Below are 22519 nucleotides of genomic sequence, written 5' to 3' on the forward strand. Positions count from 1 at the left end.
AATATTATTGATTAAAAAAAGAAAAAACATTCCCTCGTCTGGCAAATCTTCATTTCTGCCGACATATAGATGGTAGGGTCATCATTTGGTTGAACAACATGAATCCACGGATCCATTCTGCCTCGTGTCAACAGTGCAGGCTGCTGCTGGTGGTGTAATGTGTGGGGAATGTTTTTCTTGGCCAGAGTCGACTGTTGTAACAATGTGATATGTGTGTATGTATTTAACATCTATTGAATGTTTGTATTTTAAGTGTGTATATTTCTTAACATCTTCCATTTAACATTTTCTGTCTTATTTTTGATAGTTCTATATTCTTTTCATAAAAAAGCCTAACTAGGGATGGGAGTTGGAAACTAGCAATAGCGATAATCTCTGTATGCAGAACATCAGCTACATGAACCTGGTGTAAACTGGCAGTAATGATACTATGTCTCTTGGCATTGTCCCTACTCAAATAAACATTAAATGGAAAATAATAATAATAATTCATCCGTCCTCGTGTGACCTGGCGATCGATCAGGGTCGGCCATCTTTAAGGGCAGTCCAATTCATTGCCCGTTGGAGGAATGAGCAGGCTACCAGAGGAGGCTTCAGTGGACCTTCCATTTGCCGAAAAACATCCACCCGATTCTTGCAGCGCTTTCTCATGTCCGCCATCGGGTGGCGCTAAGGAGTGAGGAAAGGACGTGAGGAAAGATTGGAGGATTGGACGCGATTGGAATGGTTAGTGCTTAAAGCTGGTGGACTGCACTGCAGAGTGGGGGAACGTGGAGGCTGGGTGGAGGCAGTAGTTATCCATCTCACCACTGGTCAGCAGAGGCATCATCCCTCCCAACTATATTGCTGACCCTTCAACATCAACTTGTACCATTGGTGAGGACGTTAACCCTTGTGGTTGCCTTAAGGGTCAAAAGTGATGCTTAAAATATGCTTACCAGCAATATGCTTACCCTCTCAATGGTCTTGTTTCAACTTGAAATTTGATGATAAAGTTTGTGATGAGTGACAGGTTGTATAGATTTTGGGGTTCAAATTCAATTAAGCTGCTTTATTTTAGGGTTTAAGTGAAGCTGGGTCATTTTTTACCCTTTGGACAAGGGGAGTATACAGAATGTTAAGACTACATAAGCGTGAATGCAAAAAAAAAAAAAAAAAAAAGCCAAAACTCAACATTCATGATTTGTTTTTTTTTTGCGTGACAATGAAGGGCTATTTTTCATAATTAATCGACAAAGACAAGAAATACCAAAGCTATCAAGAAATAATAACGGACGTATTTGTGAAATATACAGTTAGTTGAAATATAGAATATGTAAATGTATTAATATTTAGAAGTATGTTGCCAACAAAAATGGATTGCCCATTATTGCAAGTGCATATATCTGAGTATAGCCAACAGAATGTTTAGGGAAAATTATAATATATGGGCACAAAGTAGAAAACAGACCTGGATGAAATGCGTAACTGTTTTGGATTCAAATAATTTTCTAGGCTCTACTGAGCTTGTCTGGTGTATTGGAACCTATTAAATACTCTCTAAAAGTGCAAACAGTGCCTTCTGGATCTCTTGGTTGGTTCAGTTGCACCAGACAAGGTTATTCAATCACAGAAAATTATTTTGAATCCAAAACAACTATGTATTTGACCCAGGTTGGAAGAAGATATATTTGGAAAGCCTCCATATACATACATTCAAATATAATATTCAATATATTAGAATATATATTTAAATATAAGAGGTGAATACTGGCAGTGGCTGGATTTCAGTGTAGAGTGGAGGCCCCCTGGGCTCAAATCCCCGAGACACCCAGAAAAGCAGCAGTCTCCGGGAAGGTAGGAATCTACCTGCACTCTTCCACCTGAGACAGAACTCCCCTACAATCAAAACTGAAAATGTGCAAATTTATCATCAGGCCGTGTGCAGTCTGACCATATCCCACTCCATTGCATTACATTACAGTCATGTAGCTGACGCTTTTATCCGAAGCGACTTACAGTTGATTAGATTAAGCAGGGGCAAAACTGGGGTGAAGGGCCTTGCTCAAGGGGCCATGTCCCTACCAGGTTTTTACTTAAAAATAGCACGCTCCTAACGGAGTAGGACACACCAGGGAGCCGGAGGTTTAGAGGGACATGAGGTCTTATTATGGGCTGCAAGTATACAACCTAAAGTATTTATAAACCGGAACAGAAAAGGAAGGGCTGGTTTCACAGATGAGTGTGGAAGCCATGCTGCGGTTGTGTTGTGATGTCACAAGCCCTCGCTAGTTAGCATGCGGCACTCCTCTCTGGCCTATTCTCCAATAGGCCAGAGAGGAGTGCATGCTGGAAAGGTACACAAATGTGGTAAACCTGCACAAACTGCGTATACAAGCAGCAGGAAACCAGTCAGATATATTTGTGTATATATGTACACAGTAAATATTCTCTGGTCTTAAATAAACTCTAGCAGAGTTTATATGAATCCAACAGGCACCAAAAGTGCTTTAGGAGTTCATTTGCACTCAAAATTTTACTGTGGAAATAAATGTGAGTAAATTTGATATATTTTTGGTGTGTCCATGCACCATATAGGTTTTTTGAGAAAATGTGTTTCTCAAACAACAAAAGTCAGAGTCCTCTATGGTCCAAGATGTGGGGGCTCCCAAATGTTTTATCAGTTGCCCCCCTAAAATGACCATCCTGTGGCATGTTTTATACCTGTATGCAACATTCATTCAAAGCTACACAGTAGTGGCTAATTAACACAATAGTAAATAGTTAAGGTACCATTATGAGGCTACATTAAGTCCAATATTCAGTACAACATGGGCCTATCTATTTTTAACTATCGTGAATACAGAATTAGCATGGGTGTGTGAGGATTTATTTTCTCTAAAAGTACAATCTCTCATTTATGAAATATGGAAGAACAAATTTCTTGGGAAAGTGTATTCTCCCATTTTGCAGATTACTCTTGCAGATCCCAAGAAAACCCCAGAATCCATTTAAAAAAAAAAAAAAAAAAAAAAAAACACCCAGTAGGTCCAGTTGAAAGGAACCAATTTCAAATTTTTATCATGATTCATGTTTGTGTTCCAAGAACATTTTTTTCTCCCCCAATTCACTCGTGCAATTCCACCCTGGGCATTCTCGTGGGTGGACATTTTAGGTGGAGCCAGTCCCTGTGCTGCCATGGATTATTTTCTCATCACAACCCAAGCCATAGCTTCCACACTGTACAGCCTATTTATACTGGACTAGTGGGAGTTAGAGAAACAAAATGAGTACCTACTGGATCTCATCATGGCTCAAAGCTCTTGTTCTGCAGGCGAAACCGTGCTGTATGATCTGTCTCCAGTTTCCCACGTCCAAACTACAGAGGGGACTTTGTTGCGATCTTTTCATCATGCCCACATCAATCCCACACTGCAAAAAAAAAGTCTGCCGAACCAAGTGTTTTAGTTATAATGAGATTTAACATCTTACTTTTTCTCCCATTTTAGCTTGTTTTAATTTACTCTTTGCTTCACAAGTGAATAGTTCTTTCTCCATTGGCAAAACCTGAAAGGGGCCAAACTGTCTCACCTCAATCTTTTTGTCGCATTTAGCAAAAATGAAATAGAAATAAGATTTTAAGTCTCAAAACAAGACTAGAATACTTGACTTATTTTTTGGATTTTCTCAGCATTTTCTCATACAAGTGGGGTTGAAGGGGAAAAAAAAGTCCATTAGAAACCAGAATGAAAATGGTATCAAAGCGGAACCCATCCTATTACCAAATGGAGGCCTGACCGAAAAAACCATCTTACAAGCGCCACAGTGAGACTCCCTGAACAGCATCACAGGTAAGATTCACTACGTACCGCAAGGTCGTTTAAAGTCCAATGTGTGAAATCCAGCTGCTGTGACAAAGGCACATCCATCCATCCATCCATCCATCCATCCATTATCCAACCGGCTTATTCCTGGTCAGGGTCGCGGGAGGTCTTGGAGCCTATCCCAGCATGTATTGGGCAGCAATAGACCCTGGGCAGGTCACCAATCCATCAAAGAGCACACACACACACACACACACACACCATTCACTAACAAACTGAATACCTAGGGGCAATTTAGACTGTCCAATTAAGTGAGTGTCTTTGGACTATGGGAGGAAAGTGGAGTACTCGGAGGAAACCCAGGAAGCCAAACATGCCAGATCCACACAGAAAGACCCAGAGATTCAAACCCAGGATGCCCAACATGCCAGATCCACACAGAAAGACCCAGAGATTCAAACCCAGGATGCCCAACATGCCAGATCCACACAGAAAGACCCAGAGATTCAAACCTAGGAAGCCCAACATGCCAGATCCACACAGAAAGACCCAGAGATTCAAACCTTCCCGCGAAGCCTTGGGGAGGCTGAACTCATTCATCTAACAGAGAAGGCTGGGGGCTGGTGTCCTGGTGCAACCATCAGAGAATCATTTACTGTCTATTTAACAATGCATCGGGATTCGGGCTTAATAAATTATTTGACAAATCCTGTATATCATGTTTCATATAACAGAACTGCAGTATGCCTCATTTTAAAAGTATGCAACAGGCCGTTCTGGCCTGAGTTTGGAAGATATCTTGCCATGACTGCAGCCCAAACATCATGTCCACTGTGGTCCCAAGAGGCATGGGTTCCTTCTCTCCGCATGATCTAAGACCACGGCTCTATCAGCAGTTAGAAATTCTCACAGACACTTGTTAAATCATAATTCTAATCGGCAAAGATCAAACCAGCTGCAAAAATACACACTCATTACATACATTAAAGAAAAATATTTGATATGTTGTTGATTTAGTAATACTAGAATTATCAACTGCTGGCATCAATAAGACCTGAACTGAACTTAACGTTTGAAGAATTTCTACTGACATGACTGAAAAGTGAGAAACCTCACCAAACGTGCTGTAGTTACTGGCAGTAAGAACTACCACATTAATTAACTAACAAACCTTCCTGAAGAATTACTGATCTGGAGGGGTTCCCTATGCACAAACCCTACCAGTAGCCATCACTACACCAGCCTTCCAGTGTTCCTGACCAAACAGGATAGATAATGGGTGGGGGGACATAATAATCAGGTTAGTTAATGGACGGAATAAGCAGGTTAGATAATGGATGGAATAAGCAGGTTAGATATGGAGGGAATAAGCAGGTTAGATAATGGAATATACAAGTTAGATAATGGATGGAATAAGCAGGTTAGACAATGGATGGATGGAATAAGCAGGATAGATAATGGATGGATGGAATAAGGTTAGATAATGAATGGATGGAATAAGCAGGATAGATAATGGATGGATGGAATATGCAGGAGAGATAATGGATGGATGGAATAAGCAGGATAGATAATGGATGGATGGAATATGCAGGTTAGATAATAGGCAGAGGGATGGATATTGAACAAGAAGTTCTGGGCTGAGCCAGAGAACCAGGAAAGGACAAGACGCAGTTATCCCTGATGTATTTTTGGTAATGTATGTAAGGGGAGGGAAAGAGAGGGAAGGATATGTGTAATGATACATGGTGTTTGTTCAACAGAAAATCCAATAAAGCAGTTAACCCACTGACAGCAAACAAAAGCAGTTAACCCACTGACAGCCTCAAAATAACAGTAGGTCAAATTCACTACTTAAAAATAAACAGAGGTATTTATTGAGTTTGTGTGAGGGTAAATAGCTTTGGACAATGTGTAGTTTAAGGCTCACATACGAGTCTGATTAATGGAGGTTACTGCTGTTCTTTTTAAGAAAGCTGAAAGCAGTTTAAAAAAACTGACTGGTGAACTCTAATGTAAGGAGAATATGTGGGCTCAGTGCATTTTGGTGCTAAAGCCTGCCAGTTAATATGTGACAGTAGACAGTTAGCCTGCTGTTTTTATTAGCCAATCCTAAATGGCAATTTAGTCATTACATTGGGTTTGCCAGTATTAAATGTATACAGTACTTACAGTACAACAAAGAATACCGCACTCATCAAAAATAATCAGTGTTTTCAAGGGTAAGTTTTAAAGGGAATGTTGGCATTTCGGTGCACATGCTGAAATCTGTCTGTGAATACATTACAAATGTTTCGTTTCCTTCATAGCGTTTCCCTGAAACCTAGGAGGCTGTTGTAGTGTCCTGAAAGCGAGTTCAGAGGGCTCTGACCGGCGCTTTTTGACATTTTGGCTGCAGCGTAGCTGAATGTGGCCCTCCCTCCCTTCTCCCTGGGAAAGCCCAATGATGGGTTCCTGCTCTCAGTTACTGCATTGTCTGCGTCGCCTTTCAGCTCTGGGTTAAACTGTGAGCTCTTCACTTTGAAGTCATTATCCCCTTATCTCCCGCCAGGCCCAGGAACTTCTGCACTACAACAGAAAGCGAAACCAAGGGGGAGGCTTATGACAATTACCCAGGAAGTCCTTGCCGAGAGAAGTGGGAATGTCCGTTTTTGCAGCAAGAGAGAGAGAGAGAGAGAGAGGGGGGGGAGGACGAGAGAGCAATAGAGAAGGAGAGAGGGCAAGAGAGATGGAGAGAGGGGGGAGAGAGAGAGAGGGAGAGAAAGATAGAGAGCAATAGAGAGAGGGAGAGAGATAGATGGAGGGGAAAGAGATAGTAATAGAGAGATAGAGAGAGGGACAGTAGTAACAGCTGTTTTTGTTCATGCCATGAACAGGGCACCACATCACAGAATCATTTCACCTTTTGAAATATGCTGTAAAATAAATTACATTGTGACAGAGAGAAGGACCAGAGATGGGAAGGAGATGGTGGGGAGAAAGGGATGAAATTGGGGAGGGAGGGATGTCAGGAACAGGATCAAGAAAAGAATAGCAGATGAAGGGAGAGATGAATGAGGAGGAGAGGAAGATGTTGGGAGTGAGGAGTCACAGAGGGAGGAAGAGAGGGACCACAGAGAGAGAGGGAGGGAGGGAGGGGGGGAGAAATGCAATGGCTGTTATTGTGGAAAGGAGTGAGAGATGAGTACGAGATGAAGGGAGATATGAATGAAGAGGAGAAGATGTAGGGAGAGAGAGGGGTCAGAGAGGGAGCGAGAGAGGGACCACAGAGAGAGAGGACTGCTGTAGTCAGCAGAGTCGGATGGTATGCAGGCAGTCGGCTGAGACACAATTAAAGTGTAGCGTTGAGACAGGCTTTGAAGTTGGACATGGTGGCTAACACCCTTAAAGAACAGGCTGCAATTCATCCGTCTGTTATGGGCGGTTCAGGGGATCCGGTTAAAAGGACCACATTTAAGGAAAGTCAGCTGTAATTTCAACTTGAAAGTGTCTCTAAGTAGGCATGGAAACATCTTTGCTACAGAAACCTGCACATTGTGATTAAAGTTGGGTGTATGATGTATGGGGGGAGTGGGAGCAGAACATTCACTGGTCCTTTTTTAATTTAATGGCCGGCTAAAGTTTTGACTGTAGAGAAACTATGTGTGACCTTCCCCCTAATTTCTTTCTGCTATGAACCCCTAATTTTTCAATCTAAATCTAGTGTAAATCTATGTAATACCTTTTAAAGTGTAAGGATAACTACATATGTCGTTCTAACTCAAGTGGATGGGGGAGTCCACACCACAACTATAACAACAATGACAGTGCTATCGATGATCATTTTCATAGACTTTGTCCAGCTGCACTAACAATAAAACACTGACAGCCAGTCGAAATCCAACCAAATTTACAGGGTGTCATGTGAGAAATGGCAGATGAGAGACTATCCCAGAGACTGTTTACCGAGCATTATCGTTCATCAGTGAGGATGCTCACATCGTTATAGTTACAGTTGTAGTCATGGTGTGGATGGGCACAAATATGTGATTAGAACGTTCTTAACTGAACGTTCTAATGCTGATGTAACGAGCACGACTGGCAACTGACAGCACCCAAGTAGAACACAGACTTTTGAAAACATTCCAAAAAACCTGCTCTTCAGAGGATTAGCAGAGCCCACAGCCCAGGTATAACAAAACAAGCGGGTACTAATCACGTAATTACTGTATGTCCTTGCTGAGAATAGACCTACTGACCTACTTTTTTGGAAGAATTTGAAGTTTGCTGTGTGGAGTGAAAATGCTAGTTCTGCTGGCACACCTGCTCATATTATTTTGAATATCACCCCCCTTAGCATATCGGCCAAAAGCCGTTTATAGACCAAAGCTATGGCATTGGTCTTGGTTAGTTCATGGATGGACCTGATGGACCTCCTGGTTAAACCAGGCTATTGTTGGAAGTGGTATTTTTGGCCCATCAGAGGGCAGCCTTCTCTCTGGACCGAATAAGATCCAATGCCAATGTGCAGGGATGGGGACACAGTGCAGGAGAAGACATATTTCAAACACGATGTTAAGACCTTCCCGATTAATACAATGAATACAATTGTAAAATGTTCTTATCAAAGGTGCCATAACACAATCTCCAATAATGTGCAACTTGTTTTTATGTTTATCAAAGATTCATGAAGGTGTTATACCACTTTAATGAAGGCCTATTAGATAATATCTGGTTGTTAATTCATATTCCATTAATGGTAAACATGCATCGTAAGTATGTGTCAACAGCCATGAACACTACTACCCTGTGAGTCTACATGTATTTGTATGTAATGACTAATTGAATTATAATCAATGGACTATATGGTATAGGATGTACTAATTAAGCCATTTGTAAATAAGCTTAATTATAGTTGCTCCATTTCCGATAGAGATTAGGTTGTTTTCTGATGCATTATAAGCTTTTCAAAGGAGGCTATCCATAGGCTAATTGGTTGATGTCACAATGCTTCAGCGGTGTCCTCCTATTGGTCTGTAAAGCCACAATCCAGGGTTTCAGAGATTGCATTCCAACATGGAGCCAGGACACTGGGGCCTACAATGTGTGTGACATCACTAGGTCTGTACAAAAAAAAAAAAAACTCCAACTAAAGAACAAAGACCAGATACCTTCCCCTGTCCTCCGAGCTGAAGCGGACAAGCGCAGCGCACCTGGGCGTACGAGATCACACGGCTGCCGCGGTGACCTTGGGCCGCTCCAGCCGATAGGATATTTATTTATTTCATTAATATTTATTTCTGTGGAATGTGTCTGTTCTCTGTTGGCTGGCTCCTCTCTGGGAGTTTGGCTCCCGTCCTGATTCATTCTGCCTCTCCTCGGGTTGTGCAACCGCGCCGAGCCCCGAACTTCACAACACTTCACAGACAAAAGAGAATAACAGCGAGACCAGAACACGTCCACAGAGCTCTCGCTCTGAGAGGGAACAGTTACAGCGAGCAAGCTTTCCCAGAGAAAGAGCAGAAAACTAAATGCCATTCATTCTGGCTGCAAGAAAACAAATTTAAAAATCACTGCAATTATTACAAGTCAAATCCAAAAATATTATTTCAAACATTCTGTTTGGCAGGCAAAGAAAGACCATAAGACACGAAGTGCACTGACAAAGTAGAAATCTGGAATCTGGCTATGTGATTCACAATTTAGAAAAGCTTGTGGCATTTTTACAGGAACTTGATAGAAGTACCCCCCACCCCTCATGGTTTGTATCTACAAAATTATACAAGAAAAGCAATGAAACTGCTCTCTCAAAATGTAAAACAGGGCCTTCAGAAAGTTCTCTCTCCCTATTGATAATTTCTCATTTTGCTGTGTTGCAAAGTCTAATTGGAATATATTTAAATGGGATTTTGTTCTACTCCTACACAAGTAACAATAATGCAATAACAATGAAATATGGTGCAGTGCACTGTGGCCTCATGGCCAGAAGGTCCTTGGCATTCTGTGTGGAGCTTGTGGATGCGCCTTTGCGGGTTTCCTCTGGGTACTCCGGTTTTCTCCCACAATCCAAAGACATTTGGCAAATTCGGGAGATTAACATGGCGCTGCTGTACAGGAGCATGTGTGCTCAGTTAACCTAGCCTGTATGAATAAAGGTTAAGTAAAAAACATAAGAAAAATTTAGATACCTTCAAAATTTTATAAGAATAAAAACCTGAAAAATAATTAATTGAACATTTTAATTCCTTAGTATTAGCAACCTAAACCGGGCCAGGCGTATTCAATTGCTGTATTCAAAATTCCTGGAGAATATTACAAAAAACTGTCAAAGCTTTGAACCTTCCTACGATCACTGTCTAGTCCACTGTAAGAAAATAGAAGAATAAAAAAAAAAATTAAGAACAACCCTGTTGTCAAATACGTAATTGTTTTGGATTCAAAAAATGTTCTGTGCTAACTTGATCTGGTGAAACTGAGCAACCAAGAGGACCAGAAGGCAGGGTTTGGACTTATTTAGAATATTTCACGAATACACCAGACAACTTCAGTGAAGTAAAGAAAAGCATTTGAATCCAAAACCCAGATTTTCCCAGGTCTGCAACCCACACAATTTCAGGCTGTTCTACTGAGTAACTGGACAAGAAGCGCATTCCTCTGAAAACTGACCAAGACACTGCCAACATCGCCGAGGGACAGAGTTAATATGACAGGCCCTGAGACAGTTTGGAAGAAGATTTCATAGTCTGAAAAGATTCAGCCCGTTCACCAGGTAACACCATCTCGATCACTAAGCACGTCAGTACAGGCAAAGCCCAGACATCAGTCAGTCTGCAGTTTCGGGCAAAGATTCATGTTGCAATGGGACAATGACCCAAAGCATAACAGCTACAGAAGAATGGCTTATAAACAAGAAGGTCAGTATTCGGGGATGGTCCAGCCAAAGCCCAGACTAAAAAATTGAAAATCCCTGTCCACTGATGCTCTCTGTCTAACTTGGCAGAGTCGGCGCAAATTTGCATGGAGGAATGGGGAGGGGGGGACCCAAAATCAGAACGTGCAAAGTTCAGACAGACATACCTGAGATGACTCATAGCTTTAATCGCTGCCAAAGGCCCATCTACAAGATACCGACTCGCTCTTGCATCACACGCCTTTATAATGCAGAACATATACAAATATGTCTTACATTATAACCGTGCTGAATTCATTATGGCGGTGAAGGTGGGAAAAAAAGCATTTCAATGCATTCACATTTGAAGGTGTAACAGGACAGAAAATGTGGGTGGGGGAGGGGAGGTGTGATGATCCATGATCCCTGTTCTGGGTTCTGGGGGTCCTGCTGAAATGAAAAGGTCTGAAGATGAGAAACCCTTGTGATTGGGGCACTGGGGGACGAATGAGGGTAGTGGTTTAGGTACCTGACTGGGACCCGGTGGTTCGATCCCCGCTGTAGCCACAATCCGCACAGCCGTTGGGGCCCTTGAGCAAGGCCCTTAACCCTGCATTGCACCAGGGGAGGATTGTCTCCTGCTTAGTCTAATCAACTGTACATCGCTCTGGATAAGAGCATCTGCCAAATGCCATTAATGTAAAGTAATGACGGATTTAACCAATCCAATGCCACAAAACCCGCAAGGGCTAACGGAGAACCAGAATGACTCCTTAAAACAAATGAACCCATGGGCCCTTGGGAAAACGCACGCTCAGCGAGTCTACGGCTTTCAGCTCTGGCACATCCATCGTGCCCACAGGACCGAACCTCCAATAACAACAGTTTGAGATGCGATTAGGCTGAGGCTGTGCTTGGGTTCCTCAGACGGAGGTTTAGCAGTCTGAGGGTCCTCGATCCTCGGCACGCCAGATAGAGATCTATCCGTTTGATTTCGCCGCGGACGGAAAAGACCGACATTCAGCACGAGAAGCCATTCCAGGTCATCCCGACGGAACAGAGAGTACGAAGCGCGGAGTCTTCGGGTTCAATGCGGAGCGCTCGTTCTTTTGTAAAAAAGAACACATTCTTGCACAATCGGATACCTGTTCAAGCAGAAGATTGACGTGATTTACATGAACTCAAAAGCCAAATTTAGTCAAGTATAGTCATGAACTCTCTACCCTTCAGACGGGTGTCCGTGAGCGAACTCCCTACCCTGTGCTCCTCCTAATATTGTCATGACTGTTATCAGCATTAGGGCCAGTAGTGTAGCATCGCGGTTAGGCAACTGGGTTTGTAACTCTAAGCTTGTAGGTTTCCATTTCCAGGTGCAGCACTCTCCTTATACCTTTACTTCAGAATTCAGATTTCTTTTTTTTGCTCTTTACTTCAGCACATTGGACTACACTGACTATGAAGCAAGAGGACAGACTGGCACCTTTAATTTGAGAGTATTTACATATCTGTTTAAAAATTAGATCCCCCTCCCACATTTTAGACGACCAAAAGTAATTGGACAGTTGGCTTCTCAGTTGTTTCTGATTAGTCAGGTATATTCAATCGATTCCTTAGTGAAGGTACAAGAAAACTTTTAGAATCTCATCTCCATTCAAGGCTTCTGATTGCAAGTGTTGCTTAACACAGTGGAGAGAGCCAATAATCAGAGACACAGACCAAACAATATGGTTACCAAAATACACAACTAATCAGAAACGACTGAGAAGCCAGCTGTCCGATTATTTTTGTGCCCCTAAAGTGGGGGGACCATATATAAAAAGGGCTACAATTCCTCCACGGATATTTAAATATTGTCTGGTGTTTTGAAGGATGTATAAAATACCAACTTCAAGGGCCAATTAGGTAGCTTAAGTTCAATCGAGACCAAAAACTCCTTATACTGTATATATTTTAAAAATCCTTAAGACATCCTTAAGAGGATGGGTATAGATAATATGATAATTCAGGGGTAGGACCCCACTTCCTGTGTGAGCCTGTATATGGGCGGCCTATAGCGTAGTGGTTAATGTACATGAATGTGGTTCGATCCCTGGTGTAGCCACAATAATATCCGCAGTCGTTGGGCCCTTGAGCAAGGCCATGTTGCTCTGGATAAGAGTGTCTACCAAATGCCATTAATGTAATGCAAGTTTTTTTGGGGGGGGGTTTAAATGAGTTGAAGTGATATTCTTGCACCACTCAAAGGGGAATGGAATGGCTTTGGGCCGATTCACAGAGCTTACCTGAGTCTGGCCAATCAGCAGCAGGCTATGCCTCTAGAGCAGGGGTGTCAAACTCAGTCCTGGAGGGCCGCAGTGTCTGCTGGTATTTGTGGTTTCCTTTCAGTCAGCAGCCAATTAAGGCCTTGAGAACAAGGTGTGTGGACTCTTTAGCCAATGAAAGACTTTGAAATTAATTTCTCATGCTGACACACACCAAAAACCAGCAGACACTGTGGCCCTCCAAGACTGGAGTCTGACACCCCTGCTCTATAGTCTTGTCCAGGGGTGTCAAACTCCAGCCAGGAGACCTGCAGTGTCTGCAGGTTTATCTTGTTTCCCACCAATCAGCAGCCAATAAGTGGACTCTAACCAATCAGCAGGTAATACATGGGTTCTAAACAATCAGCAGCCAGTCTGTGGAATCTTGCCAATCAGCAGCCAATCTGTGGACTCTAGCCAATCAGCAGCCAATCTGTGGACTCTAGTCAATCAACAGCCAATCTGTGGGCTCTAACCAATTACTTAAATCCTGGGTTTTTAACTGGGGATCCGTGGACCCCTGGGGGTCCTTGAAGGTACTGCAAGGGGTCGCTGGTCAGACATCATATGCAATGACTATACATAGATATATAACCCTTTTTAACTTAAGATGGGGTCACCTGGATGTCTTTGAGCCAGGATGGGGGTCCCTGGATCAGAAAAGGTTGAAAACCCCTGACTTAAATAAATCACCAAAGAGCTGAAACGCACAGCTCATACCAGGACACCCCCGATCAAGCCTACTGACCTCACCGTCCATCTCAAAGTTGCAGTCACACAGGACGAATGCTGTCTGTGGATGTCTTCAATACCAAAATGCTGTCACAGAATGATGGAATGACACCATTTACAAAATACAATCACAAAAAAATACCCTTACAAACAAGCAGATGGTGAATGTCAACATCACAATTACAAGTTTTCAGTTAAAACAGGTTGCATTTCAATGTCTTGTGTCTTGGCAAGTCACTGATTTGCATATAGTAAGGTAAAGGTACAGTTAAGAACCATATAAGGCAGTTCAATATTAAAAATATGTCCAGTTACTTTTATGATTTAGAGGGGTATTGTTTGCAAATTCTGTTCTGTTTCACTGTCCCCCCCCCCCCCATAACACTGTACCTCCCATCTCTGCTATTACACTAGTCAGAAAGCCTTTTAAAACTACATTCATTTCGCATTGGTGATGTTATCCTCTGTTACACAATTTCCCATATACCAAAACAATTCAGATATAAAACATCAAAATATTTTAATAAAAAAACAATTGTGCATTTGATATTTCCTGTATACTTAGTATCTGAAAACTTGATTCATGTTTTGTTCATAGGCGACAACACATGGAAAACAGGGTAGGTCATACATTCACAACATATTTAGCAAAATTAATTTTAAACAAACTGAAATAAATACCATATGTAACATATGTAAGACTGCAAACGCATGGATTAAAATATAAGTAGCAAGGTCATCAACCAAAACATTGCACGGAAAGGTGTTTAGAAACAGGGGTGGGCGGGGTGCGATTTGGATGAGTGGCAGGGGAGGTGACAGGCTCTGAGATTCTCACATCTGTCTCTGATTGGCGTTCCTTCACATTCCGCCGCTCCCATTGGTTACCTGAGACAGAGGGGTGGAGCAGACCAGAGTACAGCAGTGTAAGATTCTGCGCTGGCTTCAAAGGTCAGAGAGCACAGGATTCATTGCCATTGGCAGTTCATTGTCTTTACATGTCACCTCCAAGCTGGCTACCGTGTGACGTCCCATACCGAGGACTGGATTTGTGACCTCATTGACCTATGCTTGTTTATGCTAGGATCTAATTGACCTATGCTTGTTTATGCTAGGATCTAATTGACCTATGCTTGTTTTAGACCTGGGTTAGCTGTACCAGGCATTAACACTTTTGGTTTTTCAATGTTCTAAGTCAGTGTTCTAGAACTACATTGCTTTCGATTACCAGTAGTGATTGTGACATCAGCATGAGAATGTTAAGTAAAGGGCATTCCAATCAAATACAATGGGCTCCAGAATTATTGATAAATATGCACAAAAATGCTGTCAACTAAGGAATACAGTTATGGACATAAGCTGTATTTTCCAACATGCGTAAAGTAGTATGCTTGTATGCATTCCTCTTTTGCCGCCAAACATGTGGGCGGTGTGTATGGCCAAAACTTTAAACTTTTATGGTCTCATCTGACCATAGCACTCTCTTCCAGTCATAATTCCAATGAGGTTAGGCAATCTCTAGATCAGGTCTAGAACTCCAGTCTAGAAGAACTCTGCAAGCTGGTTTTTGTTCCAACCAATTACCTTTATTTATTTTTCTGACAGTTCTAGAAATTATGTTGGTTCACTTCCGCACAGTAAAAAAATCTTTAAGACACACTAGCAGTCTGTGGCTGAAGTTGGTGCATATACAAATGTCTGATGAAGATATAATTGAGCTAATTAAATAATTAAGAACAGAAGTTGACAAAAAGTCCTGAACCGCATAGGCCCTTGCTGTGCACCCCTGCTCTAGATGCTTGGTCTAGATATAGTGCTCAGTAAGGGCCGTCTTTGTGCCACCCCTCCAAAGAGTTTGTTGGTATGGAGGTGCCATTTTATGGTTCTGGAGCAACTTTTCTTCTTAGCAAGTTTGCAACCATTCCATGTTTTACACCTTTTCATTATCGCCCTTATCTTGCCAAGTGGCGCGTTTTACCATTTATGTATTTTTGTGTCCATTACCAGACTTGTCATGGTCAATTACCATTCTGTGTCTTCTCAATTGACAGCTCTTTGGCTTTTCCCACGCCGATAGGAAAACACACATACACACACACACGGACACACACCCCACACGCATGTGTGCACACACCCACACCGACACACAGACACACACACACACACACACACACTCCTAGTCAGAATTACTCTGGGCTAATATCTGAGTAATTAAATTGAGCTGAAGTCGTTTCCACTGAAGGCGAGGGGGAAGTGAGTGAGCGAGACGCCGGCGGCTCGGGATCAGAAGGGCCGCGTCACAGCTGGTGCCGCTCTGGGCGTTGGTGGAGGGGGGGGGGGGGGAGTGCAAGTGAGGCTCGTCAGGTGATTGATTACCCGCAGCCTGGGCGAGTCGCTCAGGCATGCTACCCGCCTGACGCAGCCCGTCAGGACGGGCCGCTGCCTCTGGACCGATCGCCTGACAGATCGGGTTCGTTGCGTAGTGAACGCATGGTGGTACGTGCATCTCCGTTGGAATACACGGTACAGCAAAGCAGCACCACACTGGGGGGTTTCCTCGAGATTCCTCTGCTCTATATGGTATTAGGTGGCCTGGAGCACAGTGGTTAAGGTACATGACTGGGACCCGCAAGGTCGGTGGTTCGATCCCTGGTGTAGCCACAAAATGATCGGCACAGCTGTTGGGCCCTTGAGCAAGGCCCTTAACCCTGCATTGCTCCAGGGGAGGATTGTCTCCTGCTTAGTCTAATCAACTGTACATCGCTCTGGATAAGAGTGTCTGCCAAATGCCATTAATGTAATAGTATACTTCTACAAACATATTGAAGTGGTTCACCAGAAATGTACTGTATGTACTTAACTGTGTGTGTGTGTGTGTGTGTGTGTGTCCATTCATCCCTGCTTTTGCGTATGTGTGCCTTTATGTGTGTGCCCGTATACTAGTCGATACTGGATCTACTGCTCAATTCTGAGTTCGACATCTTTCCTACGCCCAAATCAGCATACCCACAATCCCCCTCTCTGTCCTGACTGAAAGTGACAGTTGGTGTCCGGACCCCCCCGCGCTCCTACCTCCTGCTCCGGTACACGTCCAGATCCTCCTGCAGCACTGCCGCTCTCTTCTGCAGGAAGCTCACCTGTCACAGGAAATGACAGCTGAGACCAGGCTGGTTCCTTTTCTTTCTTTTTTTGTGATCAAATTCTCAAACAAAACATTGAACAGTCTTTCTTTTTTCTCTCCTTAAAACATTTCCCCCCCACCCCCCACGTAGCGATACCCCAAACCCCCCCCCCCCCCCCCCCGCCCCCCACTCTAGGCCACAGAGCTCAAAAGGCTACCCAAATAAAAAATCAGAACAACCCAAATCAAAAATCAGAACAGGCAAAATCAAAAATCAGAACAGGCAAAATCAAAAATCAGAACAACCCAAATCAAAAATCAGAACAGCCAAAATCTAAAATCAGAACAGCCAAAATCAGAACGAAGATTCGACAGCAGCAGCTGCCGGATGCCAGGCATCCAACTTTCTGTAATCAGCAGAAAGTTGTTCCAATCCTGTTTGTGTTTGTGTTTTCTCTTTTTTAAAAAGGATCGAGAAGTAACTGTCACCTGATGCTGGCCCGGTTCCATGTTCCAGGATGGTGGTGACAGTTCATCACTGCCAGGAATGAGGAAACGCTACAGGATGTTTTAGTCAAACACCCCGTGGCTGTTGTGCATATGTAACTGTCAGTTACATTATCAAAAGAATGCACACACACCATGTCATTTTGTACAGCATTCATTATTGCCCTCTTAAAGTGTCTATCTGTAATTTTTGATTTTGGTGGATTTAGTGACATATGTGGGGACTGGTGGTCACAAAAGTTCACATTCCAAATGCCATCGTTCCATTTGAAACAGAGCTATAACTAGGAGCACATTGACTGGGCCGCCACATCGAAGGGCGGTCTGTAGCGTACTGGTTAAGGTACATGACTGGGACCCACAAGGTTGGTGGTTCGATCCCCGGTGTAGCCACAATAAGATCCGCACAGCCGTTGGGCCCTTGAGCTAGGCCCTTAACCCTGCATTGCTCCAGGGGAGGACTGTCTCCTGCTTAGTCTAACCAACTGTACGTCGCTCTGGATAAGTGCGTCTGCCAAATGCCAATAATGTAATGTAATGTAATGAATGCAGAGTCTTCAGAGAAAGAAGACTGCCTAGTAACAACCGAGCATGTTGTTTGACACTGTAATATTGTGCGACATGGGGCAAAGACACTTTTTGTATTGGTTTTGGGTTGGTTTTTCACATTGGCCATGCGTCAGCACATTTGAATATGTGGTGGGATTGCTGCACCCATGATGGTTCAATCACACGGCACAGCCTGTGCTACATTAGGGCAGTGGCTTTCAAACCGCTCCCACAAATCACGCAATTCACTGTGAAGACCTTGAATCAATTATGGAGACTGCCTGAACATTTATATAAAAGATTAGAAATGTGCAAAAAGCACAAACTCAGTCCGTCATTTTACTAATTTTTACTGACAGAGCCTGCTTCTCGGGACCAAGCTTTACAACATCAACAAAGCAGCAAACCAGCTGGCCAGATATTACTTACGTAATTTCCATAAAACAAATGTGAATTTTCATAAAACCTCATAGACAGACCACCAGACAAGGTCTCATGGACCACAGATTGAGATCCAGTGCATTGTGGGATTGTAGTTTTTGGAGAGATCTGCAGATTAACAACCCACAAGGAAGCCTCTTATTTACTGGACAGCAGTGTTTGCAGCCCTGGCACCACAGTGTTGGACCTGTAGGTGCATTCTTCCCCAAAACCCAGAAACCATCCACCGACACTAGGGGATCTAAACAGGGCTTCAGAAAAATAAGCAAACTAAACTGTGGTCAAAGTTAAATTTCTGCCGGTTGTGTAAACATAATGCATCGTAAGATTCCAAACCTAGAAATGTTCCACAAAAGAGGAGCATTACATTACATTGAATACAGCATCCCATAGAAATGTGGGCAGCACAGCAACAGCGATTAAAAGGGCCCACATTAGACCGTTCATATGTGGTTTTAAAATGTTGTTCATGGGGCTGCAGACCTCAAACAGAACAGAACAGCCATTGTTTGATTTGAAATGTTTGACGAATATCAGCCGCAGAATGCAGAACCAGGAGCACTGTAACTGAAACTACATTAAACTGCATGGGACAAATAGCCAAGTATCCATGACAGGGAGCTTGCACCACTGATATTAGCTACAGGTAAGGATATAAGAAACCAGGACCAGGACAGGATCAGCTGGATGTGACTCCTGATCAGTAGGGTATCTATACTGACTCTGGATCAGTAGGGTGTGTATACTGACTCCGGATCAGTAGGGTGTGTATACTGACTCTGGATCAGTAGGGTGTTCACAATGATTCTGGATCAGTAGAGTGTGTATACGGACTCTGGATCAGTAGGGCGTTCATACTGACCCTGGATCAGTAGAGTGTGTACACTGACCCTGGATCAGTAGAATGTGCCTACTGACCCTGGATCAGCAGAATGTGTATACTGACCCTGGATCAGTGGGCTCTGCTCACCTGTGATTTAAGGGAGGTGATGGTATCCTCCAGCTCCTGTCTCAGTGCTGCTGGCATCAGGCCTTTGATCTTCACCTCACATTCCTGCCTGATCTGAGTCACCTAGACGTGCATTCACATTCACACACACACACACACACACACACACACACCTTTTGTCAGTTTTTTCAGTGGTCTCCTCACAGCAATAACAAAGAGCTTGATTACAAGACAATACATAATTACTGACAAGCTTTTGACCATGTACTGTATATGTTGTAAATAACAGTGCCCCACAGGGCTTGTTGCAGCCGAAAAACATTTGCAGATTTTTCTCAACTGTCCAGTGCCTTAATTGAGTGTCCTGAACCTGGCCAGGCATGTGAAATGAGCAGAATAGGCCATCTATCGACGGTGATCCATAAGTGCTGGCAAATTCATGAGCAGACATTAAAAACAGCCAGCAAAGAAAATAAAATAATAAAACTGATCATTTTGGTTCAACCTCAACATGAATCCCAAGGTGCTCCAGACATGTCTTGGTGAGCTAAAGTAAAAGGTTGTTATTGTAATGGCTCCAGACATGTCTTGGTGAACTAAACTAAAGGTTGGTATATTGTAATGGCTCCAGACATGTCTTGGTGAGCTAAAGTAAAAGGTTGTTATTGTAATGGCTCCAGACATGTCTTGGTGAACTAAACTAAAGGTTGGTATATTGTAATGGCTCCAGACATGTCTTGGTGAGCTAAACTAAAAGGTTGTTATTGTAATGGCTCCAGACATGTCTTGGTGAACTAAACTAAAAGGTTGGTATGTTGTAATGGCAGGGATAAGGAACTGAACACTACAGTTACGCTGTGTGGAGATGCCTGCACATTCTGTAGTATGGATCAGGAGCCTGTCTTCCTGGCCAGAGTAAAAAAAAACAAAAAACAAAAGAAAAACAACCTCTTTAAATCCATCTATGTAAGAAACAACCTCACAGCAAGGTTGTTCCTCACGTAGCTGGACAGTGAACGGCGTAGTTTTAAAGATCTTTTCCTATGTCTCATGCAGCACTCAGAACGAGAGAACGTCGGATCACCTTGTTTTTCCTCTTACGATGCAAATTTTTAATCTATAAATATCATTCAGGCTATTCTCCCATGTGGTGGTCCTCGATGTGTTGGCAGATGATTTTAATGTATTTATTTGTGACAGCCAGCTGGCAGCAGTCTGAAATCTCGAGAGCGGTCTGACGTGTCATCGAGGCCCGGGCGTCCGGAGCAGGCAGGAGGAGGGAGAGCGCGAGTCTCCTGACGTTCTGCCAGCGACAGACTCCCCTTTTCCCGCCTGTCCAGGAGGCCGCGTGCGTGGAAAAGGCATCCCGCATCAGCTTACCAGGTGGAATCTATAAAATATTGTAAGAATTATCATCACATATAATGAGGGGTGCAGGGGGTAAAATAGCTATGTGATTGAATAGCAGCTCATAGCTCTGTGATTGGGTAACAGCTCAGAGCTCCGTGATTGGGTAACAGCTCATAGCTCTGTGATTGGGTAACAGCTCAGAGCCCTGTGATTGGGTAACAGCTCAGAGCCCTGTGATTGGATACCAGCTCATAACTCTGTGATTGGATAACAGCTCATAGCTCTGTGATTGGGTAACAGCTCAGAGCCCTGTGATTGGGTAAGAGCTCAGAGCCCTGTGATTGGATAACAGCTTATGGCTCCGTGATTGGGTAACAGCTCATAGCTCTGTGATTGGGTAACAGCTCAGAGCCCTGTGATTGGGTAACAGCTCATAGCTCTGTGATTGGGTAACAGCTCAGAGCCCTGTGATTGGGTAACAGCTCATAGCTCTGTGATTGGGTAACAGCTCAGAGCCCTGTGATTGGGTAACAGCTTAGCGTAAGGCACAGGTTACAGGGTCTGATTTTCCACAGCGTCTTCTGATCTTTCGTTTTCCTTTCATTAAAAACCGAATCAAAAGCCGTGTGCAGAGAACTGAGGCCATTGCGCTCAAGAAACAATCTCAACACTGCAGGTCTAATCAGCGCAGGAACACAGGACCAGACTGCAGGTCTAATAAGCGCAAGAACACAGGACCAGGTCGTTATAGCTCTGTCAAAGAGTTTCAAAGCACCTGTGAATGCATGCACGCAAGGCAATTCAGGGAGCACACAAGTCTTCATCATTTCAGGCTTAACTGAAAACAAAATGCCACTATATTACAAGAACAATACGTTTTTAAAAAACAGTCTTTGGAAAGCACGCCTCGCCTACATCAGTGCATCAAATGGTTGGGTTGAAGAAAGAGAAGTCAACTTTTCCCCTCCAGAGAGGCAGCAGTCTTATTATTTGGTGCTTGTTAAAGCTGAACCCTGTTGTACATCACTGGTCAGGAATCTTATAGCCAAGAGGCTCTGACAGCGTAGGAACAGAGAGTCTGGGAACGTCTGTTTGAAGTCTGTGGCAGAAACAGGGTCTATTTGCATGCGGTGGATTGTACATTTCTCCCTGCGCTCACCTGAACTCCTACCCTGATATCCCACCTCAAACCGCATACAGTGCCATGTAAGCCGTTACAGCAAAGCTTCTCAAAATATTACTTCGTTTTTATTATTTGGTTTTTACCTTTCAGCTTCAGGGCTGTCGATAGCAAGCAAGCAAGATATATTTAATAAAAGATGAGTAAGTAATTAATACACAGTCAGCATACATTAACAGCGGACAGATTGAAATAACTGTACTTTTTGCCTTCAAATTTCCATGCTATATTGAGTACTCACCTGATAACAAAAAATACAAATACTGTATATATTCATGAGGAGGGTATAGAGTATACATTTCTATAGAATTCCAGAGAGGTTAATTTTTTATTAATTACTTGTTCATGCAATCTTGGGTCCACTGCGCACAAGGCCTTTAAAGGGCCAGTTTACTCAAAAATGTATTTAAACTGTACTGTAAATGGAACTGTATCCAAAAATAGTAAAATCTCGAAAATTATTCACATCTCAGCGAAACTATCAGGATGGTTTGATTGTAGTCTGGATAAGTGAAAACATACTTTCATTTCATTGTTGGGTGAACTTCCCCTTTATGAGCTTTTAGGATGTACAAACCTGGGCCTTCAAGAGAGGTTTGAAATAGACACTATTTTAGTCACTCAATCACTGTCCTTTACTTTATCTTAAAACTTGATAACTTTTTTTCCCCACAAACACAGTTTGGCAAGTTAAGTAGTTTAAGGACAAAAAAGTGGGCAAA

General features: G+C 43.0%; 1 protein-coding gene across 3 annotated transcripts in view; it reads right to left on the reverse strand.

Moving 5' to 3' along the window:
- Nucleotides 1-14195: 14195 nt before the first annotated feature.
- cep112 (centrosomal protein 112) overlaps nt 14196-22519 on the reverse strand; it is an 84487-nt gene continuing 76163 nt past the window's right edge. For all 3 annotated transcript variants that reach the window (XM_061224189.1, XM_061224187.1, XM_061224188.1), the window contains 3 exons: nt 19289-19390; nt 16773-16837; nt 14196-14588 (listed from right to left, as the gene is read on the reverse strand). In XM_061224189.1, coding sequence (XP_061080173.1) covers nt 14585-14588; nt 16773-16837; nt 19289-19390 — 171 coding nt within the window. In that variant the 3' untranslated portion in view covers nt 14196-14584. The remainder of the gene's footprint in view (nt 14589-16772; nt 16838-19288; nt 19391-22519) is intronic.

The sequence above is a fragment of the Conger conger genome, chromosome 16 (assembly GCF_963514075.1).
Source record: "Conger conger chromosome 16, fConCon1.1, whole genome shotgun sequence".
Lineage (NCBI taxonomy): Eukaryota > Metazoa > Chordata > Actinopteri > Anguilliformes > Congridae > Conger > Conger conger.